This window comes from Chrysemys picta, chromosome 13, assembly GCF_011386835.1.
Source record: "Chrysemys picta bellii isolate R12L10 chromosome 13, ASM1138683v2, whole genome shotgun sequence".
Taxonomy (NCBI): domain Eukaryota; kingdom Metazoa; phylum Chordata; order Testudines; family Emydidae; genus Chrysemys; species Chrysemys picta.
Genome location: NC_088803.1, coordinates 28,288,843 through 28,314,572, shown reverse-complemented (window position 1 = coordinate 28,314,572; position 25,730 = coordinate 28,288,843). Strand labels below are relative to the sequence as shown.

The following is a 25,730-nucleotide window of genomic DNA, read 5'->3' as shown; positions in this document are numbered from 1 at the left end:
CTGTGTGGCTCTGTGATCCTGTCTAAGGACCGGCGCTTAAGATCTGTAACTGCCCTCCCCCGCCACAAAGTCACAGAGCAACCCACCCCCCCCAACATTACATCAAAACAACCTCCCAGACTAACCGGGGCAACTAGTCACTGCATCACTGCACTGTGTATGTGCCCTGCTGCTGTGCCTGCCCCCGACTATGTACCCTGCCAAAGGAGACTGTCCTGTCCAATTTCCAACCCCCTTTCCCCTCCTCCTCCAAAAGAACATGATTGAAACAGTAGTTAACAGAAACGAATTTTTTATTATCAACTACACATGGCATTGGGAGGTGAAACTTGGACGTGGGCTTGTGTCAGGCGGGAAGGAAAGAACTTTTCAAATTTTGGGAAATGAGAGCCTTCTGCTACTAGAGCTCTCTGCAGGGGTGGAGTGAGAGTTAGCAGGGACTCTGCCGCCTCTCCTTCTTTGCACTTTGGGTGAGGTGGGTATGGGACTTGGTGGCGGGGGAGGGCGGTTAGAGATGGACTGCAGCGGGGCTCTGTCCTCCTGCCTCCGTTCCTGCAGAACATCCACAAGGCGCCGGAGTGTGTCCGTTTGCTCCCTCAGTAGTCCAAGCAGCGTTAGAGTCGCCTGCTGGTCTTCCTGCCGCCACCTCTCCTCCCGATCCATGTTGGCTTGGTGCATTCGGGTCAAGTTCTCCCGCCACTGGGTCTGCTGTGCTGCCTGGGCTTGGGAAGAGGCCATAAGCTCAGAGAACATGTCCTCCCGTGTCCTCTTCTTCCTACGCCTAATCCGCGCTAGCCTCTGGGAGTGTGATTCCAGGCTAGGTTGTGAGACAGTCGCAGACGGGGCTGTGGAAATGGGAAAAAGGGAGTGAATTCCTCTGAAAGATAAATGTAGTTGTGAACAAAGAACATAGTCTTTCTCTGTGAACAAGACCATGCACAGCACCTTTCACATGCGCACTCAGCACAAGGTCGAATTCTCGGCCTTCGCATTCTGTGCCTGGGGTCTTGAACAGCACATTTGAGAAGCGAGGCAGCACAACGGAATTTCTGTTGCAGGCAGACATGGTAAGCCGTACACTTGTGGCAGTTTAAAACTTTTATATTACCACTGGCCTCATTTCACATTTAAATCAATGTCAGTCCCTGCTGCCAGCAATCCGGCAAGCGGGAACTCTGCCCCTGTCCCACCCCCTCGCGGCTGTCCCCGGGAACGATCCCTTTCGGCTGCCCCTCTCCCGCCTCCACCGCGTGGCTGCAAACCAGCGGTGACAGTTCTGTAAAGGAACGGGAAAGCAGTCCCAACACTAACATTCCCCTACCTAATTAAAAGCAGGTCACCATGGCCGACATCACCCTGATGAGGATCTCCGAGAGCGACAAAGAGAGAATGCTCCGGGAAAGCCTCCAAAGACCAGGGCCGTATGCCGCCCTGCTGTGCAGAGCAATGATCCCCGAGTACCTGATAATCTCGTGGCGCGGCAACGTGTCGTACTTCGGAGGACCCAATAAGGCCGCTCTCCCCAAGAACCTCATGCAACGGCTTTCAAGTTACCTCCAGGAGAGCTTCATCGAGATGTCCCAGGAGGATTACTGCTCTATCCCCGCACATATAGACCGCATTTTACTGTAGCTGCAGTAGCAGGGAATACACAGTAGAGCGGCTTGTGCAGGACAATCACTGAAAACCGGACATTGCTAGATTTCTTTTCAAAACTTGCACTGCCCCTTACTAAACCGTTAAGCGCCTAGGGCACACTAATCATGAACAACCCATTCTTTTAATTGTTAATATTCCTGTTTTGTTAAAAATAAATGTTTAGATGTTTACAACACTTACTGGCTGATCCTTCACCAGATTCTGTGTCCGGGGTAATGGCTGGGGACGCTTCGTAGGGGATCTCTGTAAGGGTGATGAAGAGATCCTGGCTGTCGGGGAAATCAGCGTTGTGAGAGCTGCCAACTGCCTCGCCCTCCTCATCTCCTTCCTCATCTTCCCCGTCCCCTAACATGTCTGAGGAACCGGCCGTGGACAGTATCCCATCCTCAGAGTCCACGGTCACTGGTGGGGTAGTGGTGGCGGCAGCACCGAGGATGGAATGCAGTGCCTCGTAGAAACGGGATGTCTGGGGATGGGATCCGGAGCGTCCGTTTGCCTCTTTGGTCTTCTGGTAGCCTTGTCTCAGCTCCTTGATTTTCACGCGGCACTGCGTTGCATCCCGGCTGTATCCTCTCTCTGCCATGTCTTTAGAGATCTTCTCGTAGATCTTTGCATTCCTTCTTTTGGATCGCAGCTCGGAAAGCACGGACTCATCGCCCCACACAGCGATGAGATCCAAGACTTCACGATCAGTCCATGCTGGGGCTCTCTTTCTATTCCCAGACTGCATGGCCATCACTGCTGGAGAGCTCTGCATCGTTGCCAGTGCTGCTGTGCTCGCCACGATGTCCAGACAGGAAATGAGATTCAAACTGGCCAGACAGGAAAAGGAATTCAAATTCAAATTTTCCCGGGGCTTTTCCTGTGTGGCTGGTCAGAGCATCCGAGCTCGCACTGCTGTCCAGAGCGTCAACAGAGTGGTGCACTGTGGGATAGCTCCCGGAGCTATTAGCGTCGATTTCCATCCACACCTAGCCTAATTCGACATGGCCATGTCGAATTTAGCGCTACTCCCCTCGTCGGGGAGGAGTACAGAAGTCGAATTAAAGAGACCTCTATGTCGAACTAAATAGCATCGCAGTGTGGACGGGTGCAGGGTTAATTCGATTTAACGGCGCTAACTTCGACATAAACGCCTAGTGTAGACCAGGCCTCTGAATCCTAGCACAGAGGGGGAGTGTTCAGGGAGAGGCATAAGGAAGGGATGGGTGAGCAGTGGGGCCAGGGGAGCTGCAACTCTGAAGGGGAGAATGGCTGGTGGATTCAGAGGGATAGCACCTTGGACTCAAGACTAGATGTACAGCAATTCTGCTCCTGTTCTACAGCTTTAGGAAGGATTCTTTGCCTCTGACCCTCCCCCTGCCTTTTGGGGGTTGTGCAGAGAAGCACTGCCCCAGGGGGAGGGACTGTGCATTTACTTCAGTGGAGTTACTCTTGATCAACACACATTTCAGTCAGGAGTACATGACCGCGGCAGGAGAGGAGAGGACTTTGTCCCTCGTGCAATATGAGATCCCAAAGCTAATTGTTTCTAATGTTGCTGATTAACAATTCCTTTGCTTTTCACTGACCTCCCAGAGTGATTAGGAAAAATGAGCACAAAGTTCTTTCTGAGCCCATCTTCTACCCCGCTGGTGCTTCTTGCCTCTAGAAACTGAGTTAGAAAATCTCGGAAATCTAGACCAGAAGTTAAACCTTCAAAAGTGTATTTAGAACTCTTAAAATGTTTGGGTCTTCCCTCCCTAAGATATCCCTGACTATAGTCCTTTGGACTTGATTTTGTTCTGGAGAACAGAGGTAGGGCAGTTGTATACTCTTTCCCTTTCTTTTTAATGATTTTTTAATTTTCTTCCTTAGGTACAGAAAGAATAACAACGAAGCAAACAATGTCAGAGCAAAAAGAGAATTCACTCCAAAGTTACATAGCAGCAAATCTGCAACAATAGACTTTAAGAATTCCAATACAGAGAAGATTCTATTTTTCCCTCTCAAGTTCTCCAGAGAGATTTGTGCCTCCTGAATAGTGAAGCCTGTCATAAGCAACCACACAAGGGTCTGGCAAAACAAAACAAAAGCCTAACAGAAGTGTATTTCCAATAAAGGTGAAGCAGAAGTGTATTCATGTACTGGAGTGTGCTTTAGAATGCTCTCAGGACAAGAGGTTGCCTAGTAAGGATGACTGTGTGGGCTTTGTACCCATTACTGATGAGTGCCAGGAATTGCTGCTGGGTTAAACAGTACTGTCCTGTCTACACTTTCAGGTAAATTGCCTTCAAGCCCCCCACTCAATAGCCCCCACTGCTGAGACCAGCAATGGGTACATTTCCAAGCACAGACAAGGTCTTGTCTGGTTTTCATCTTGTATATTAGTAGTTTTACTGTTGGGTCCATTACAAAAGGTACCATGCACCAGCTATGACATGATTTCAATGGGAGTTAAGGTAGGATTGGACAATAGACCCGTCCAAAAATAATTGGTCAACCAACCAGTCAAATCTTGTCAAGTAATGTCAAAAATAGTCAAATATTTTAGAGCACAGATTTATTAGAACAGTAACAAAAGAGTAAGACTTTATAGTCTCCAACAGGCTTAGCTTCTTATGCCTTATTACAAAAAACAAGTTATTTAATTGTTATTTTAATTTAGAAAAATGTTAAACGAAATGACGTTTTTAAAAAAGAAGAAAGAATGGCACCATGATGCAATCAAAGAGATTGCCTTGATAGAGGTGGCAGCCTTTCTTGATAGAATATTTGAAAGAATTTAAGCATGGTCAATTGCCATTAATTGACCTGTAAATTGACCAGCTTGACAAACCGGATAAGGTCTTTGTATAGCATCTTCCACTCCTTGATCTCAAATCTCTTTACAACCAATAAAGATGCTGGGGGAAAGGAGTATTTTTCTTTTTTAAAAGTTTCAAAAAAATTGTATGGGCACATTTTTAAAAGCATGTGTAATTTTTCATCCTCCTGATTTAGACAAAGACCCTGATATATGTGCACTTAACTCGTGAGTGAATAAACCTTGGAATATTTCTATGTGAAGTCACGTGTGCAAATGTGTGTGCAAATTTGCTCCAATGAGTGTTTATCAATTCATGCGATGAAATGTTCATTTTCATTATTTTTTAAAATTCAGTTATGAAAAATGGATTGAAATTTTCCCTTACAGTGGCTGTACCCTAAATGTAGCTACAGCTCATTGGAAAACAACCCCCCACCCTCCTCCCACACACACTTTAACATGATCATTTTCTAGCTTTTTCTAGTTGAAAAGAGTATGAAAAAGATAGAGAAAATAACCACTTGGAAATCCATAAACCAAAAAGGGGGAGGGGACCCCAAAACAATCAGTTCTCCCCGAACAAATTCAAACTGCGAAAAAATGTTTCATTTCATAATGATTCAAAGTTAACTTTGTTTTGATTTTTTCCAAGAGGCAAATCAAAGTATTTTGTTGAAGTTGGCATTTTCCAAGTGAACATTTTCACAGAAGCCATATTTTTCTCACGGAAGACTTTTCAGTTAAAAAAAAAAACAGTTAACCAGCTAAAATTCTAGTACAGTATTGTGCTAGTAGTTGAGTGCTAGAAAGTGAAACTGTCTAGTTTTATTCCCACTCTGAAAACCGAATGGAACGGAGTGAACAAATACACTCCATACTCCTTCAGTGTGGCACTCTGACCCTTTCTAGTGGTGACTGGGCACATTTAGAGATTGATGAGCCTGGTACAGCCTTGCTTGATAGAATCCTGTCTTTTAGCGAGGCAGCAGAAGTTCATGCTGTAAGACCCAGAGGTTCCAGGTTTGCTCCCCTCTGCCAACAACCCACTTGGACACAGCATTACACAGCAGCAAGAACGATGAAGATTGTCAGATTTTAAAAATTCTTTCATCTTTATTGGTGAATCTTGAGATGACTAACACAGGGAAAGAGACCATGGGCCAGAGCTGATGCAATCAGTGTAGCCTTGTTGACTTCAATGGAGCCCTCTGATTTCCAGCAGCCAAGAATCTGGTCCTGGGACTTATATATATATATATATATGTGTGTGTGTGTGTGTGTGTCATATATGGAGACCTGCTACTCCCACTGGCTTTGGGTGCTTGGCATTTGACTCCTTTCTTTGATCAGCTCTGACTGGGTCGGCAAGGAGATAGAGCAGAAAAGCAAGAGACAGAGACCAGCAGGTATCAACCTTCTCTGTCCGCAATTCCCCAGCCTATCTCTGAGGAGCCACAGCACAGTCTCACCCTTGCGGTGGCTGGGTGAGGAAGCTTGCACTGGCACTGTCCATGATGTAACTGTCCTGGTGGAAACAGGAAAAGAACAGAACGGAGGGCTGGGGGGGCAATCATTGATTCTATGTCAGTTTCCTGCTTTGCAGACGCTCCTTTCTGTGATCTCTCCATGCTGCAACAATAGTTTTCACAGCAGAGTAGTAATTGCCCTTCTGTAATATGGCAGGCACTAGGAGAGCAGCCCTGGCCCAAAGCATCCAGAGTCAAAGAGGATTTTCTGGATTACCCTGGGAAAGCCGACACCATGTTCTTCTCACACAAGCTTCCTATGGGTTTACATCAATGAACATCTCTAGCATTCCAGGAGGTAGCAGTGGAGATGAAGGAAGGAGCCAATTTAGACCTAGAGGGAAATTAGGAGCCTTCAGGGGAGATTATGAGATCTGAGAGCCTGCAAATAACAGGTACTGAAGCCTGAGGACAGTGATCCTGAGACTGGTTAGCTGCTGACGGCTTTGCAGAGAAGGAGAAATATTGAACGAAACTAGAAAGGCAGCAAGAAGGAGAGAAAGTTCAGTGGTGACCTAGGGAAACATATGAAAAGCTGAATCTCCCAACCAGCCTTTTGCAAGAGATCTGAGGTCTTTATTATTTGTGTTGTACTGTAAACACAGAATCCTCTTTCCTGCCAGACCTTGCTTTTTGTTTCCTAGGGAGTATTTAATTTTTTTTTGTAAAGGGAAACCAAAAAGAAACAAGACACTCTAGCAACTTGGAAGGATGACTTCCATTCCGTGTAGGGTGGATTGGAGTCCACATGGCTCAAACAACAAGTGTTGCTCCTTGGAAGAGTGGAAAACAAACATTTCCCAGTGACCCTTTAGTCCATTCATTAGATGCACAGCTGCAATCTGGTTTAAATGCTTTAATTAAAATCGACATTAAGAACTCACTTGCTCAAGCAGAAGAACATTAGAAGGAATATAAATGGGGAGGTTTTTAGATCTGTGACATTTGTTCTAATGAGAAAACCTTTCCCTAATATCCACCCCCACATTCAAAAATGAATCGAGGAGATTAAAGAATGACTGCTCTCATTTGCAACCATGTGTCCTGTCATTAACATCTCCAGCTGCAAAGCAAGCATCTGCGGTTCCCTAAAGTTCACATACCAGCCTGAAACTATGCGTTAAAAAGCAGTGTGCATACACACACACGTGCAGTCAAACAGGTGACAGAATCCAAGGAAATTACCACAGTGACAATTCCAGTAGATGGGGGCGGGGGGAGATACTATTATAAATGATAGAGCATTCCCATTCCACCTAATGAAAGGCATATTGCTGTAGTGTTTCAGGTCTTGAAGAAGAGCAGAGAAACAATCTGTCTCTAACTGACAAAATAAGAAACACCTCCAGTAATTTACTGAAGTAGGAATATTTTCATCTGAAAATACTGATAATGAAATGTAAAACACAAGAAAGAAGCATAGAGCAAAGCCTGAATAACTGCTTATTGGTGATCCAGCCAAGCACTACAGCAATATTTTAGCTAGCTAGCTGAAATACATTGGTGTTGCAATTCCTCAGTCAATTATCTTTGAGACATTTCTAGTCAAAATCACATCCCTATTGCCTTGAGCTCCTCCCATCTGATTGTTGTATCCACCTGTGGTCTCTCACCTTAGACTTAGGGCTTGTCTATACAAACAATTAATGACTAGCGAACTGGGATGTAAGTCTACCTCACACTACTTTACTGTATACTGGTGCTGTCTCTGCTGCCAGGCACTAGAAGTTCCATAGTGCACTTTGATCCACTCCACTTTGAAACAGGTTTGTAAGCTCTTTGAGCAGGGGCCACATTTTCATGTGCTTCTACAGCACTCAATGCAGTGGGGCTCGGGCTTCTGGTTCTACTGCAATACAAACAACCAACAATAGTAAATTGTATCATGGTAACCCAATGAGTCTCAACACCAGTATACTAAGGAAGAACACCCACTAGCTACTTCATCAAAACTGTTTGCTGCGTATTTCTCTACGTGCCTTGCAGATGAATATTATGAACAATGGAAGCAAAGGGGACATGGCACTTCTTTTGACTAGATTAGCTTACATTATGCCATAAAATGGTCAGATATACAAATTAACTAGATTGCCTGATTCTCTCCAGTATATTGGAAACCCTAATCATCCATGACTCTTAAGGACTTTCTGCTTTGCCTTAGTTTTTGAAAACATCTCTTTTCTAACAAAACAAAACAAAAAAAAGCCTTTGAAACATTAATATACCAGTACTTTATAGTCACTGCAGTTCTGGGTTACTTGCTATGCTACTCCAAAGGAATCCGTGCAATTTTCAATGTAAACATCAGCCTAAATCAAAATCTCAGATCCAAATACCTTTAAAGTTTGGGAGTATTTGACTATAGATCTGAACTTCATATTCACACCTATTTTTGTAACGGGACAAATCAAAGACCTGGATCTGAACACCCAAACTCTGTTGAAGTTCGGATCAGAGCTGAAGTCTGCGGCAGGAATCCATCTCTAGGCCAACACACAACATTGTCTCCATTAAGACAGAAAGCAGTTGTATATGATATTATTTTAATCACCCACGTGTGGGTGGATGATAGTGCTGGACTGGTTTTAATGCAGTTGGTGCCAGACGGACTACATTTGAATCCCTTTTTCATTGGCTTGCTGAGAATGCTCCAGCATGATTTCACTTGTGGTAATGTTCCCAAGTTTTTAAATGAGTTTTAGAAACACTTTGTGAAAATGACTTTGAATACATCCTTGTGATTATTCACATTGGGAACCTGATTCTGAAAGGTTTCAGGGTAGCAGCCGTGTTAGTCTGTATCCTCAAAAAGAACAGGAGTACTTGTGGCACCTTAGAGACTAACAAATTTATTAGAGCATAAGCTTTCGTGGGCTACAACCCACTTCTTTGTATGTGCATCCGAAGAAGTGGGTTGTAGCCCACGAAAGCTTATGCTCTAATAAATTTGTTAGTCTCTAAGGCCTGGTCTACACTACGACTTTAATTCGGATTTATCAGCTTTAATTCGAATTAACCCTGCAACCGTCCACACAACGACGCTATTTAATTCGATGTAAATGGCCCTTTAAATCGATTTCTGTACTCCACCCCGACGAGCGGAGTAGTGCCAAAATCGATTTTAGCAATTCGAATTAGGGTTAGTGTGGCCGCAATTCGATGGTATTGGCCTCCGGGAGCTATCCCACAGTGCATCATTGTGACCGCTCTGGACAGCAATCTGAACTCGGATGCACTGGCCAGGTAGACAGGAAAAGCCCCGCGAACATTTGAATTTAATTTTCTGTTTGCCCAGCGTGGAGAGCACAGGTGACCACAGATAGCTCATCAGCACAGGTAACCATGCAGGCTGATAATCGAAAAAGAGCACCAGCATGGACCGTGAGGGAGGTACTGGATCTGATCGCTGTATGGGGAGAGGATTCAGTGCTTGCAGAACTTCGTTCTAAAAGACGAAATGCAAAAACTTTTGAAAAAATCTCCAAGGGCATGATGGAGAGAGGCCACAATAGGGACTCTGAGCAGTGCCGCGTGAAAGTCAAGGAGCTCAGACAAGCCTATCAAAAAACAAAGGAGGCAAATGGTCGCTCCGGGTCAGAGCCGCGGACATGCCGCTTCTACGCCGAGCTGCATGCAATTCTAGGGGGGGCTGCCACCACTACCCCACCTGTGTTCGTGGATTCTGGGTTGGGGATAGTCTCATCAGCGACGCCTGAGGATTCTGCCGATGGGGGAGAGGAGGAGGATGAGGATGAGGATGAGCTTACAGAGAGCACACAGCACTCCATTCTCCCCAACAGCCAGGATCTTTTTATCACCCCGACTGAAGTACCCTCCCAAGCCTCCCAAGCCAGTACCCAAGACTCTGACCCCATGGAAGGGACCTCAGGTGAGTTTACCTTTTAAAATATAAAACTTGTTTTAAAAGCAAACGGTTTTTAATGATTACTTAAAACTTGTTTTAAAAGCAAACGGTTTTTAATGATTACTTTGCCTGACTTTGCATTCGCGGTCAGTTCAGCTACTGGAAAAGTCTGTAGCTACTGGAAAAGTCTGTTAACGTGTCTGGGGATGGAGCGGAAATCCTCCAGGGACATCTCCATGAAGCTCTCCTGGAGGTACTCCGAAAGCCTTGCCAGAAGGTTTCTGGGCAGTGCATCCTTATTCCCTCCTCCATGGTAGGACACTTGACCACGCCATGCTTGCAGCAAGTAATCTGGTATCATTGCCTGACAAAGCCTGGCAGCGTATGGTCCCGGTGTTTGCTGGCATTCAAGCAACATCCGTTCTTTATCTTGTTGTGTAATCCTCAGGAGAGTGATATCACTCCTGGTAACCTGGTTGAAATACGGGAACTTAATTAAGGGGACAGAGGTGGCCGTTCCTACTGGGCTGTTTGCCTGTGGCGGAAAATAAATCCTTCCCTGCAGTTAGCCAAGCGCAGATGGGAAATTGGCCCTGAGTTTTTCGCGTTTGGCTAGCAGGGATCTTCCCTGTTACCAGCCACGCGGTGGGGGTAGGGGTACCGTGATCATCCCAGAGAATTCATGGCGGGAGGGGGGCGGCAGCGGGGGGGGGTTAGTTTGGTGCCTGCAGGGATCTTCCCTGATACCAGCCACGCGGTGGAGGGGAGGGGTACAGCGATCATCCCAGAGAATTCATGGCGAGAGGGGGGGGGGGTTAGTTTGTTTTCTGGTGCTGCTGAATGTTAACAGAAAAACCGCAGCACTCTACTTGCCTGAAGGGGCCCAGACAAGCCCCCCCACACTGCCCCCCCCAAAACTGGCTGAGATTGGCCAGGCTTCTGCAGCACTCTACAAGCTATGCTTGGTATGTGGGAAAGGAGGGCGCAGAAGCTTACCATGGCCGCATGCAAGCCGAATTCTGTTGCCCAGACCTGTGATCTCTAGCAGCAAAGCCACAGGCACTCAGCATTAAGAGGCAAAATGCGACCTTGCACAGAAATCACATGTGCTATGTAATGTGAACAGTGTTGGTCACCGTGAAAGAGTAAAAGCATTGTTCTGCAAAATGTAGCTTTTAAAACAATTCTCTCTTTTTTCCCCTCCCTACAGCAGCTGCAAATTCCTCAAGCCTCCCTCCTCCATCCCGAAGGTTATCACAGATAAGGCGTCGTAAGAAGAGAACGCGAGACGAGATGTTTTCGGAAATTATGGAATCCAGCCGCAGTGACAGAGCTCATCTGAATGAGTGGAAGGAAACAGTTTCAAAGTATAGGAAAGAAGTCAGTGAACGTGAGGACAGGAGGGACCAACGTGAGGAGAGGAGGGACCAACGTGAGGAGAGGAGAGACGCTCGAGATGAGAGGTGGCGGCAGGAAGACCAGAGGATGAAGGATGCAACGCTGGGGCTGCTCCGGCGTCTGGTGGATGTTCAGGAACGGCTGCTGGAAAACAGACTGCCGCTTCAGCCCCTGTTCCACCCTCCCCCCTCCCCATGTTCCGTATCCTCCTCATCCAGACGTGTAAGAACGCGGGGGGGGGGGGAGGCTCCGTACACCTTCCCATTCCACCCCAGTAGACAGCCCAAGCAAAAGGCTGTCATTTTTTTAACCTTTTCTTTGTGGCTTTTTCCTTCCCAGCAATCCTCCTCCCAAATACCACCCGGGTTCCCTCCCTCTTTTTCTAATCTATTAATAAAAAATAAATGATTTTTAAATGATAGTGACTTTATTTGGTTTGAAAGAAAGCTGGGGGAAGGGGCAGGGTGAGTTCCTTACAGAAAATCAGTCAATAAAGGGGGCGGGTTTTCATGAAGGAGAAACAAACAGATATTTCACACTGTAGCCTGGCCAGCCATGAAACTGGTTTTTAAAGCTTCTCTGATGCACAGCGCTTCATGGTGTGCTCTTCTAATCGCCCTGGTGTCTGGCTGCGCGTAATCAGCAGCCAGGTGATTTGCCTCAGCCTCCCACCCCGCCATAAAGGTCTCCCCCTTACTTTCACAGAGATTGTGGAGCACACAGCAAGCAGAAATAACAATGGGGAGATTTCTTTGGCTGAGGTCAGAGCGAGTCAATAATGATCTCCAGCGACCTTTTAAACGGCCAAATGCACATTCTACCACCATTCTGCACTTGCTCAGCCTGTAGTTAAACAGCTCCTGACTCCTGTCCAGGCTGCCTGTGTATGGCTTCATAAGCCATGGCATTAAGGGGTAGGCTGGGTCCCCAAGAATAACTATGGGCATTTCAACATCCCCAACGGTTATTTTCTGGTCCGGAAAGTAAGTTCCTTGCTGCAGCCCTTTAAACAGAGTAGTGTTCCTGAAGACGCGAGCGTCATGAACCCTTCCCGCCCAGCCCGCGTTGATGTTGGTGAAACGTCCCTTGTGATCCACAAGTGCTTGCAGCACCATTGAAAAGTACCCCTTGCGGTTTATGTACTCGGTGGCTTGGTGCTCCGGTGCCAAGATAGGGATATGGGTTCCGTCTATTGCCCCACCACAGTTAGGGAATCCCATTGCAGCAAAACCATCCACTATAGCTTGCACATTTCCCAGAGTCACAAACTTTCGTAGCAGCACCTGAGTGATTGCTTTGGCTACTTGCATCACAGCAGCCCCCACAGTAGATTTGCCCACTCCAAATTGATTCCCGACTGACCGGTAGCTGTCTGGCGTTGCAAGCTTCCACAGGGCTATCGCCATTCGCTTCTCAACTGTGAGGGCTGCTCTCATCTTGGTATTCTGGCGTTTCAGGGCAGGGGACAGCAAGTCACAAAGTTCCATGAAAGTGCCCTTACGCATGCGAAAGTTCCGCAGCCACTGGGAATCGTCCCAGACCTGCTACACTATGCGGTCCTACCAGTCTGTGCTTGTTTCCCTTGCCCAGAATCGGCGTTCCATGGATAGAATCTGCCCCATTAACAACATGATCTCCAAAGCACCGGGGCCCGTGGTTTCACAGAATTCTGTATCCATGTCCGTGTCCATGTCCTCATCATGCTTGTCGCTGCGCTGCCGCCGCCGCTGCCTCCTCGCCTCGTTTTTCTGGTCCTGGCTGAGCATAAACTCCACGAGAACGCGCGAGGTGTTTACAATATTCATGACTGCTGTCTTGAGCTCAGCGGGCTCCATGCTTGCCGTGGTATGGAGTCTGCAGTGTTCACCCACCCAGGAAAAAAGGCGCGAAAATGGTTGTCTGCCGTCCGTTGCTTTCATGCAGGGAGGGAGGGAAGGAGGAGGTGAGGCTGTACCCAGAACCACCTGAGACGATGTTTTTTGTCCCATCAGGCACTGGGATCTTAACCCACAATCCCAATGGGCGCGGGAGACTGCGGGAACTATGGGATAGCTATGGAATTGCTACCCACAGTGGAACGGTGCAGAAATCGACGCTAGCCCCGGTACTTGGATGCACACCACCGAATTAATGTGCTTAGTGTGGCCGCATTCATTTCGACTTTATACAACCTGTTTTTCAAATCCGAATTATCTAAATTCGGATTAATCCCGTAGTGTAGACATACCCTAAGGTGCCACAAGTACTTCTGATTCTGAAAGTGGCATTCATCCAGTCAGGAAATACCATGTGACCTGTGCATCCATGCAAAACAGCTTGGATTTTGAAGACTGAATACTCCCAGCAAGTGTCTCGCAAACAAGCTACATACCAAGAATAATTCAGAGGGTCAGATCCTCCTCTGGTGTTCATGGGTTAAGCTGCATTGAAGTCCAGGGAGCTACACCTGGACTTAAATGCAGTTAATAATATGCCAGTTAATAATATGACCTAGATATGATTTGGTAAATAATGTCAAATACATCTGATAAATACCAGTCTGCTAAGAATTTGTGAACTGAAAAAGAGGGACAGTGTCTCCATGATTTTGCTGTGGATTACATCATCACTCTGTCAAATGGAACTTGGCCACGTGATTAGTGATTTTGGGAGCCTCGGTTTCTGAAGGGCCCTGGATTTCAGAGGGTAGGTGCTCATCAATTCTGAAGCACTTAGAGGAGAGGAAAGTGATCAGGAACAGTCAGCATGGATTCACCAAGGGCAAGTCATGCCTGACTAACCTAATTGTCTTCTATGATGAGATAACTGGCTCTGTGGATGGGGGGAAAGCAGTGGATGTGTTATTCCTTGACTTTAGCAAAGCTTTTGATACAGTCTCCCACAGTATTCTTGCCAGCAAGTTAAAGAAGTATGGGCTGGATGAACGGACTCTAAGGCAGATAGAAAGCTGGCTAGTTCATCGGGCTCAACGGGTAGTGATCAATGGCTCCATGTCTAGTTGGCAGCCGGTATCAAGGGGAGTGCCCCAAGGGTTGGTCCTGGGGCCCGTTTTGTTCAATATCTTCATTAATGATCTGGAGGATGGTGTGGACTGCACCCTCAGCAAGTTTGCAGATGACATAAACCGGGAGGAGTGGTAGATATGCTGGAGGGTAGGGATAGCATACAGAGGGACCTAGACAAATTAGAGGATTGGGCCAAAAGAAATCTGATGAGGTTTAACAAGAACAAGTGCAGAGTCCTGCACTTAGGATGGAAGAATCCCATTCACTGTTACAGACCAGGGACTGAATGGCTAGGCAGCAGTTCTGCAGAAAAGGACCTAAGGGTTACATTGAACGAGAAGCTGGATATGAGTCAACAGTGTGCCCTTGTTGCCAAGAAGGCTAACAGCATTTTGGACTGTATAAGTAGGGGCATTGCCAGCAGATAGAGGGATGTGATCATTCCCCTCTATTCGACATTGGTGAGGGCTCATCTGGAGTTCTGTGTCTAGTTTTGGGCCCCACACTACAAGAAGGATGTGGAAAAATTGGAAAGAGTCCAGCAGAGGGCAACAAAAAGGATTAGGGGCTGGAGCACATGACTTATGAGGAGAGGCTGAGGGAACTGGGATTGTTTAGTTTGCATAAGAAAAGAATGAGGGGGGATTTGATAGCTGCTTTCAACTACCTGAAAGGGGGTTCCAAAGAGGATGGATCTAGACTGTTCTCAATGGTACCAGATGACAGAACAAGGAGTAATGATCTCAAGTTGCAGTGGGAGAGGTTTAGGTTGGCTATTAGGAAAAACTTTTTCCCTAGGAGGGTGGTGAAGCACTGGAATGGGTTACCTAGGGAGGTGGTAGAATCGCCTTTCTTAGAGGTTTTTAAGGTCAGGCTTGACAAAGCCCTGGCTGAAATGATTTAGTTGGGAATTGGTCCTGCTTTGAGCAGGGGGCTGGACTAGATGACCTCCTGAGGTCCCTTCCAACCCTGATATTCTATGATTCTATGAACGCCATGGTGGGACACTGCTCCTTACAGTTTAATGCTCTCAGGGCAGGGGCAGTTGACACAGATGCACTTTGTACAGTCAAACGCTTTTATGCTCAGTGATACTTAAACATGTATGATCTGTGCTGTCCTGTGCTTTACAAGACAACATACAGTAAACGCACGTCCCTGCCTCGGTCTCCTCACCACCGCAGGGCGTTCTTTAGGCTGTGATCTTAGTCCTTGGGGCACGTGGGTGCAAGAAAGCAGGCAGGGCCCCCTTGCCCTAGGAGACTGCTACATACTGGGTGACCTCTCCCTCCTGGAGTCCTTTACCCAACTTCTGTGACTTTGTACTCTCCAGCCCTATGCTTCCTCTACCTTCCTGGTCCCTGTGTGTCTTTATTTAAACCCCTCCTGGTGACTTTCTGCTGCTCCTGCCTTCCCCCTCCCTTCTGGGTAATGAAAGTAAAAGTGGTTTTCCAAGGCTTGAACTGCTTTTTTGCATAACCTTTCGAAGGGTTCATAAAGGGGTCAATTCACTGAATGTGCCTCGGCCTGGGAATTAGTTCTTGCTCCACCTGGCACCCCTGGAATAACCCCCTTGGTTACTCATACAACAACCCTCTCTCGCGCGTCACAATTCAGTATGCTCTCTCTTCATGACTCAGCCTCCGGCCAGGTCACTATATAGCCGCCCCTCCCCCCTGGCTAAGGAAATCCCACCAGACAAGCTGGGGGAAAATACTGTCTCAGTGGCTGGTAAGGGAACCCAAGTATGCCTGCTAGTCTGAGTTCAAACCCAGGGAAGCCCTGGTCTGCCCAGTCTCAGTCTCGTTACTATTTCCCTGGGTTCCTTCCTACCCCACCTCTCTATTTAGGGTTACCAACTTTCTAATTGCAGAAAACCAAACACACTTGCTCCGCCCCTTCTCTAAGGCCCCCACACACTCCATCCCCCCACCCTCATTCATTTTCACCAGGTGACAGATGAGGGGTTTGGGATGCAGAAGGAGGCCACGGGGTTCAGAGTGTGGGAGAGGACTTCGGGCTGAGGCAGAAGATTGGGGTGTGGGTACAGCTGGGGGTGCAGGCTCCAGAGTAGAGCCAGAAATGAAGGGCTGAGGAGGGGACTCCAGTCTGGGGCAGTGGACTGGGGTGCAGGCTCTGGGGTGGGGATGCAAATGAGGGGTTTGGGGTGCAGGAGGGGGCTCTGGGCAGCACTGACTGTGCTGACCAGAGCTACCAGGGTCCCTTTTTGACCAGGCATTCCAGTTGAAAACCAGACACCTGGCAAGCCTATCTCTATTGCCTATCTCTGGGTTTACCACCAGGCCTTCCTCCACTCTCTATAGCTACTTCTCCCCTCTCTAGGCCTCTTGTGAAACTCCCTAATCCAGGACATAGCTTACTCTCCCCATAGAGCTCTGCCTTGTTCCTAGCCAACACCCCTTCCCTCCACGGAGTGACTACAGACCTCCCAACAGCTCCTTCCAACTCTCACTTCCTTGCTTTATAATCCAATCCTAGCCCAGCTCCTCCCCCAGCAGGGCTTCTTCTGCCATTAGGCCCTGTCAAGCCCTGGTTCCTTTCCAGGTACAGCCCCTAGAGTTAATTGGCTACTCCTGATCCTCATCAACCTGCTTAGGGCTTGTGTGGGGTGAACACCCCATCACAGAGCTAAGTGCCATTGTTAACCTTCAGTATTTCCCATTGTCCCTGCTACAGCCCCCGCCAGCAATGGCAGATCCACATACCTATAAGCATTCATGATACAGTATATCTTTCATAAGTCATCTTCACAATGTTAACCAGAATTCATCAATTGTACAGAGATAGTCCCAGATCATCACAGAGGGACTTCCTGGTCCTGCTTTCAGGCTCTGAGGGAAGCCATGCCATCTGGGTCCTCGGAGGAAGGCAGCAGACACCCAGGCTCGAAAGAGCCAGTATAAAGCAAGGTGGGGAGAAATGTGCTTCTGTTTTAAGAAGCTGCTTGTTTTCTCTCTCTCTGTTTGTTGGGTTCTTATGTGTTATCCTTCTGAATTCTAAGAAATAAAGTTGTGTTAGGATGCAACTTTCCAGCCAGAGTATTTATGTTTTTATCTAATTTCTCTATGTATGCTGTTGACACAATATTAATGAAGTTTTTCTGTGCCTCCAGATAATTTCTGTTGTCCTTCTCCAAACCTTTACTATTCCTGCTATATTCATTCACCATGGGGTGACCCATACCACACGCAGGGAGAAGATTTCCCAGCACCATCTATAGGGGGAGGGATAGCTCAGTGTTTTGAGCATTGGCCTGCTAAACCCAGGGTTGTGAGCTCAATCCTTGAGGGGGCAATTTGGGGATTTAGTTGGGGATTGGTCCTGCTTTGAGCAGAGGGGGTTGGACTAGATGATCTCCTGAGGTCCTTTCCAACCCTGACTTTCTATATATATATATTAGGGCTGTCAAGTGATTAAAAAAATAATTGCAATTAAAAAAAGTAATCTCAATTAATTGCACAGTTAAAAATAATAGAATACTATTTATTTAAATATTTTGGGATGTTTTCTACATTTTCAAATATACTGATTTCAATTACAACACAGAACACAAAGTGTACAGTGCTCACTTTATATTTATTTTATTACAAATATTTGCACAGTAATAAAACAAAAGAAATTGCATTTTTCAATTCACTTAATACAAGTACTGTAGTGGAATCTCTATCATAAAAGTTGAACTTACAAATATAGAATTATGTACAAAAGATAACTGCATTGAAAAATAAAACAATGTAAAACTTTAGCGCCTACAAGTCCATTCAGTCCTAATTCTTGTCCAGCCAATCGCTCAGAAAAACAAGTTTGGTTACAATTTGCAGTAGATAATGCTGCCCACTTCTTGTTCACAATATCACCTGAAAGTGAGAACAGGCGTTCACATGACATTGTTGTAGCTGGTGTTGCAAGATATTTACGTGCCAGATGTGCTAAAGATTCATATGTTGCTTCGTGTTTTGTTTTTGAGTGCAATTATATAACAAAAAAAAATATCTACATTTGTAAGCTACACTTTCACAATAAAGGTATTGCACTACAGTACTTGTATGAGGTGAACTGAAATCAATATATTTGAAAATGTAGAAAACATCCAAAAATATTTAATACATTCTATTGTTTAACAGTGTGATTAAAACTGTGATTAATAGTGATTAATTTAGTTGCAACCTGGCACACAGGGTAATGGTGCTGCTCAGGTTTGGCCTGATCTCCCATCATGGAGGAGCGGCTGGACCAAACCTGAGTATCACTGCGACCTTGTATGCCAGGTTGCAATGCCCGGAGCAGGGAGCCAGGTCCAGTCCCGTGAGACAGGAGTCACTGCTGAAGGGTGAGTGTGGGGCGGACTCGCTCTGCTGCCCCCTCTCTGTGCCTCCCCCCCACCCATTCCTGGGCCTCCCATCCCCTGGCAGCAGGACCCAAACCCAAGGGGGTGGGGAATGAATAAAACAAAATAATAATAAATTCCCCAAAAGTAAAAGAAAAAAATGTACAAAATAAAAATAATTCCATAGGGCTCTACATATACAGTACAATCACGTGAACTCTTGATCTTCTTTTTGACAAACTAAACAGATTGAGCTCTTTAATGCTCTGACGATAGCCATTTTTTGAGTTCTTCTCTGCACCCTCTCCAAATTTTTCAACATCCTTTTGAAATGTGGCCTCCAGAACTGGAAGGTGTCCCAGTATCGGTCTCACCAATGTCACATAAAAGCACTTCCCTGTTCTCACTGCCTGCACGGTTTATATATCTGAGGATCTCATTAGCCCTTTTTTGTCAAAATTATGGGCATTGCAAATAGATTTTTAAACAAACTGATTTCTTATTGATATGGGACCAATTGTGTCAACCTTACTCTTGTTTAAAACCTTACTCTGGAAACAGCCATATAAAACTTAATGGGACTACCGTGGCATAAGGCACAACATGAAGTGAGCAAGGCTGTTTAAAATAAAAGGTAAGTGAAATTCACCCTTCAGCATTCATTGCAAGTGAGGTTGTTCTGCATTCTTTATACCGTGCAGAAGGCTAGAACTTAGGCACTAATTACATCTCTCTGGATTTATAACATCTCTGATCTTGCAGTGAATTCAAAATAACATATAGCAAGTATATAACTAAGTCCTTTTAAATAAGTAACTACAAAGTGCATAAAAGTGCTTAAGGGGAAAGAGCCTTTGTACTGAACTCAGCATGTGAAGTCAGATCGTATTGAAAGATTGAACAAACAGACCTGTTACCCTTGCAATTGGACCTGATAAAAAAGACAGAGGTCTTTTCTATGTTTGCCTCGTAATGTACTGGGGCTTCATTATCTTTTTATAGCAGCACCATGATGCTTAAAGCTATCCCCCTGTATCAGCAAGCACTCCGTGATGATCTATCACTGGTGATATTGTTACTATTATAAATTATTTGTATTGCACTAGCACCTAGATGTCCCAACCAATATCAGGCGTCCATTCTGCTGGGTGCTGTATACGGGCACAGCAAGAGAATCCCCATCCTGAATCAAAACAGACAAGGCAAAGTGTGGGAAAAAGTGTTATGTTCATGGCATACACAATAAAATGCTCTTGCTGGAAGGTTGCAGTGTAATGCTACTTTATTTCTTACAAGGCAGAATGATAACAGATGGTAACCAATTACAGAAAGAGACAAAGCAGGCTGCTCCCTAAAACAGAAAGGCACAACTCACCCCACCTTACTGAAGGCTGTTTTTTCCCAGATTATACCCTTCATTACAGAGTCCCTTACCCACCAAGAAGGACCAAAAACCAAAGTAATAGCTTGCAATTCCAATTCTGTCCCAAGGGCTGTCAGTCCTGGCACCTTTCACCAGCATGAAAAATAAAATACTAATAAAAAGATGTTTCTGGCTGTTGAGTGCTTGTATTGTAGTGTCTCACTCTGAGCATTTTTTTCCAAACAAGAAAGTTAGGGTATAGGAAAGAGGGATTTCCAAACTGCATGAAATGAAGCAGAAGAGACTGGATTTCATTAGGCTGCAATGAGAAATGCAAAAACTTTGGAAGTCAAGTTTTTCCAACATTGCATCTCATTTGCTGGGAACATCACATTTTGTTTCACTAGTAAATACAAGATATGAGTTACGTGTTTATGTTATGGTAGCATCCAAAAACCCCAGCTGTGATTGGGACAACATTGCGCTGGTTGTGGTTCAAACACAGGGTTAGATCCAGGTCTATCAAACCCACTTATGTAGGAGCTTACAAGGGGAGAAGGTGCTTGCTTGTTCCTCTGTGCTGGTTCCCCCTTTGCGGGTAGCAGTGTAGTGTGGGGAGAGCAGCCCTGCAAGGTGGGCTGGGAATGGGTGGGTGGGGCCTGGTGAAGGCTGTTTGTGATTCTGAATCATATACTGCTTTCTGGGCTGTTCCCTTATGCTGCTTCGTACCCAGGACTCATGGAAAACCCACAATTGTTCCCTAGGAAAGAGACAATCCATTCCTCGGTGGGAGAGGCTGTGCAAAGAATGATTTTTTCAGTTCCCTGGGTAGACCAAAAATCTTGTTTTGATTTGAGAGTTTATTTTTATTTTGTAAGTAAATTTGCAGGGGATTCCAAAACAGAACGTTTCAAACTGAGATTTTGAAAAGTTTCATTTAAAAAAATGTTGACACAAACCGTTTCAATTTATTTAAATTAATTAATTTTCTCAACACAGTTTCGCAAACCAAAACACAAATGCGTGAAATGTGTAATCTGCACTTTTCACCCCAAAAAAGATTCGGACAAAAATTTTCACCCAGCTCTGCTTACAATCCAAAAAGTGCAGGCACCAGGCAGTACCTAGGCAATTGTTGTGAGCTTGAAGAACACGCTGGCAGGCGAGTAATGCGAACAAGCAGGGCACCTTCCAAATTTTCATCTCCAGCATGCCCCCGAGGAGGTGCATTCAGCCTAGAGCCAGGGTTACACTCAGGCATTGTGTGCAACTGTCCCTAAGATCTGCTGCCCTGCAAGCTTCTTATGGGGTGTTGTCACTCCCCTTTCTCCAAGGCACATTTCTGCCCAGAGCACTAGTGGCACGAGTGCAAAGGAGGGGCTGTGTTGTAGCTGGAGCCCTGGAATGCTGGCTAATGGGTCACTGCACCACCTGGGAAGAGTGCGATGTATCCTCCACTCTGGACCAGTGCAAGAAGTGGCCATAATCTGTCCCTTCTTTACTTAACGCATGTGTAGATTTATATGATGCCTGTCCCTGCAGAATTAGACTCCAGAATCCAAGCTGTCAAAGATAATTAAGTGTCTAGGTTTTACTGTTGTAAAAAAAAACCCTCACAAGGTGATCTGAGTATAAACTGAGGCAGCATTTGTCTTCCTGAGTCTGTAGAGAGACTCCCTGAAGCAATTGCCTAATTCATTCCAATGGGATGTTCACTCTAAAGCATAATGATATCAACACAGTTAACAAAATCGCTGCTGATCATTTTAACAGATACATCCAGTGAATGTGCTCATCCACCACTGCTGGATACAGTACTGGATAGCTGGGTGAGGGGAGGGGAGCAGTTACGTTCAGCTACAGGTCTCCGGGTGGGAGAGCAGATGTTTAGACTTCCCCAAACTGCTGTGCCAACAAAGGGGAACTGATGAAGAGATGTGTCTTCTTGCTAGTGCCAAGAGCATCACCTGCTCCCCAATGCCCAAAATCCCACCTATGCCACAGCCAGTGGCTGCAGCCATCAACTTCCCCCTCTGACAACTGCTGAAATGCAGACATGCCCTGTTAATGCAAAGAGCTGCACCATATGGAGAACTCCAGCAGAGAATACAAGAAAAGGGATTTCGTATAAAAGCAGAGAACACAAGGGAAATGGCACTGACTGCGTTATTCATTGCCATATTTAACTCCGTAGAAGCCCCTAGTTTTTAGTTTATGAGAAGCTGCTGTAAATTTGCGGGCCTATTTCAGAACTCAGCCCCAGAATGCCACAGAATTCACCATTGGATCCCCATAGAAACAAGGAGGCCAGGCAGAAGATAGGCTCAGCAGCCTGATGACTATCCTGGTACCACGGAGGCATGTCTGTGTCCAGCCAAAACACACTCTTCTCGGGTTATGGAGAAAGATAAAAAGTCAACAGCGGCTCAGCTGGGGAAGGGAGGAGATGAGAGTGGTAACTCCGGGATTAGCGCTGACTGAAAGCACTGTGGTAGAAGTTAAAAAGAACTCTCCCTCTTTGGGTAGCAAGTGTGACATTGTCTTAAAAAGATACAAACCCTTATATAACACAGCACATACGCCATGGCACAATGGCATGCCAGCTGCTACCTGTCGTAACCCATGCATGCGCCGCTGCAGCATATCATGGCACATGCCAGGTGCGGACAGTTGCACCCCATGCATGCGCCGCTGCAGCATATCATGGCACATGCCAGGTGCGGACAGTTGCACCCCATGCGTGCCCCGCTGCAGCATATCATGGCACATGCCAGCTGAGTTGGCTGGTTTCAGATTAGTTGGGAATCCATTCGAGAGACGAGGGGCTAAATCCTGCTTTCTGTCACCCTGGATTGACTCCATGGACGTGAGTGGAGTCACTCTGGGATTACAGCCGTGAAGCTAAAAACAGAACATGGACCACAGTCCACACTACATAATCCCCTCTGATCTCCACTTTGGATGTTCTGCCAATTGCGTGGCTCCCTCATGCTCTGTCCGTGCAGACCAGGAGAGAGATGAAAACTATTCGTTCACCAGACACCACTCCCCAGCCAACACATTTTCAGGTATCAAGAAGATCAGGAGACTCTGTTACATACAAGTGGTACCCATGCATCTCCGAGCGGGGTTAGACAGTCATCACTGCCGATCTTTCTTTCCCGTCTAGAGATGACTGAAATAAGGTGGAGGGAACTAAAGGGGCTGCTGAATAGGAGAAGGGAAAGGGCTGGCCCAGCTTATTCAGATTTAAGTCCTTTCCTCCACGGAACTTATAATGGTGGAAGAAAAGAACTGGGAATTGTCAGTTTTATCTGTGAGCTGCCACTACCTTCCAATGTGGCTAGGTGCCAGGCCGTGCTCCCCTGGAAGTCTTGGGGTGTCCCTAGAGAGATCATTGTGCTGATCATTGTACAAGGAGCGTGGAGCAGGTCGAAAGAAAGAAAGAACGTTTCGCCCACATACACAGACACTTCTATTTTCTAAACTCTTTCGCTGGCATTTGCCCAGGTTTTGGAATCTGGTTCTAGCTGCTGATGAATCATTCTGCTTTCTTGTAAACAAGGCCCTTATTAGATTCACAAGCATGTGTTTGTTTCTATTTATACCTCTGCTTCCTATTAATATTGGAGGACACCACCGTGCAATGCTGGAATTCTTTCTTTCTGCCCTTTCGCCTCTATGGTCCCCTCTCCCCAGTCTCTCTTCTTTCTCTTCTCAGCCTGCCAGTCTGTCTCTGACCCGCTCTCCCCATTGGCCTGATCCTGCAAGGGGTGAAGTGCCTCCTTACAGAATCAGGCCTCATCTCGCTTTTTTCAGTTTCCCTCTCTCTTCTTTGTTTGTCTGAACAACAAGCATTTTGGAACTACTTCCTCAAGGGCCGGCATCTTCAAAGCCGTAGAAAGGGTGTGAAGACCCAATTCCATTAGAAATCAATGGGAATTCGGTGTCCAAATCCTAAGCAACTCAAAATTCCCACCTTAAAAATGTCTCGGCTCATCAGCTTATTCCTGAAGTAAGTCATTAACCCAGTGGTTTATTGTAACCCTTGCTCCTCCCGTTTAAAACAGATGTCTCATTATTTCACGGGGGTCAGAGTGCTGGGCTTTAATAAGTAAAAAACAAGGCACCGCTAACATTCTCTCCATGCCCTGTATTTGGGGACAAGGCTGTGTGTGCGCGCGCTAGGGGCAGCCTTTTAATGTAAATGTGCATCTATTGTGTCTTTTATAAGCACGGACTTTATCCGGGTGCCTAATGAGAGCATGGAGAGAAACGGCAATGAAAGCAAAAGAACACAGAGCCTGATATAAACTTAAAAGTTAGGTTGACGTAGCTGGAGTAGCTCAGGGATGTGAAAAATTTACACCCCGGCACCCTGTAGCTATGCTGACCTAGATGCAGCTAGGTCTACAGAAGAATGCTTCCTCCAACCCAGCTACCACTGCTCAGAGGTGAATGACCTACCGTGATGGAGAAACCCCTTCAGTTGCTGTAGGAAGTGTCCACGACTTCTCCAGTGTAGCTGAGCTGCTGGAGTGCCCACAATGTAGACTCCTCTTCAAGCTAATTAACAGGCAATTAAATTAAAGTGACACACACATATATTCTGGGCTTCTCCATCTGAGAGGAGAGAGCGCTGCCAAGGTGTCATTAGTCACTCTTGCCATCCTCTGTTCTGTTCCCACTTTTCCCTCACCAATTACCTGGGGAGGGGAGGGAGAGAAGGATGGCAAAGACAATATGATAATTCTCATTTACATAATAATTTCCCGGTATTGTGCTTAATAGTCTGAGAGCAACTGGAAAAGTATAGAGAGTCCAATCTTTAAAAAGCTTCAATGCACTAATTGAAATTAAATTACATGCAACTCAGTCTCTGTCTTCTGTTAGGCGGGAGATAATACACGAGCTCCAGTTTTATGCATGATTATTAATATTGATAAATGAACCACTGTGACCGCCCCAGAATTGCTTCCCAGATGTATTGTCCCTTCCCTCACTGCGGATAAGCCTGGGATGATATTTTTCCACATTAAAATGCCTCATTTGGTGCCCATGGGAATGGAATCCGTTAGCATTCGAGACAGTCATTATGGCAGGTAGCAGTGCCTACTGGAGGTGCTAACGCCGGGTAATGCAACTGCATTCTCTTTTTACATTTCTTCACATACGTTATAGCTCAATTAATCTGTCAGGGTGACATTTCCATCTCAAACAAAATCTTTTAAGCTAGATTGGCAACCCTGCAAGTGTCGAAGTCTAATGCTTGATTCTCAGAAACTGGTCCAGCGGCAGGACAAACTTCCCCGACACACTGTCCCGCCAACACGTCTGCTAATGTGCTGGTCCAGTGTAACTTGGGGTTGTTGGTTCACCCTGATATTCCTTTTTTTTCAAATGATGCTTTACACAACAAAGGTTGCAAGTTTTAAATAGGTGAATAATCAGCTATTATGTGGAATGCCCTTTTATTCATTACAATGCTTTCTATTTATATTCATAATACATACAACGTAATGTAAGTACACAGGTAAGTGTGTCAAGTATCCCTTTCGTTGCTGGACTACAGACAGGATATAAAACTATTACTGCTACCAGCTACACCTCTACCCCGATATAACGCTGTCCTCGGGAGCCAAAAAAATCTTACCACATTATAGGTGAAACCGCGTTATTTCGAACTTGCTTTAATCCACCGGAGTGCGCAGCCCCGCCCCCCCCGGAGCACTGCTTTACTGCATTATATCTGAATTTGTGTTATATCGGGTCGCGTTA

At 46.0% G+C, this 25,730-nt stretch overlaps 1 protein-coding gene across 1 annotated transcript; it reads right to left on the bottom strand.

Moving 5' to 3' along the window:
• Positions 1-275: 275 nt before the first annotated feature.
• On the bottom strand, positions 276-2,823 carry LOC135975311 (uncharacterized). The gene is made up of 2 exons (XM_065565713.1): positions 1,840-2,823; positions 276-845 (listed from the first exon to the last, which is right to left on the bottom strand). Exons 1-2 carry the CDS (start codon positions 2,414-2,416, stop codon positions 370-372), a joined length of 1,053 nt encoding a protein of 350 aa, XP_065421785.1. The 5' UTR covers positions 2,417-2,823; the 3' UTR covers positions 276-369.
• Positions 2,824-25,730: the final 22,907 nt, after the last annotated feature.

Excerpts from the sequence above, each read along its gene's own strand:
- LOC135975311 (XM_065565713.1), bottom strand. The coding sequence starts at position 2,416 with ATGCAGAGCTCTCCAGCAGTGATGGCCATGCAGTCTGGGAATAGAAAG. Across the intron at positions 846-1,839 it reads ATCTGGTGAAGGATCAGCCA|CCCCGTCTGCGACTGTCTCA; the intron begins GTAAGTGTTGTA and ends CCATTTCCACAG.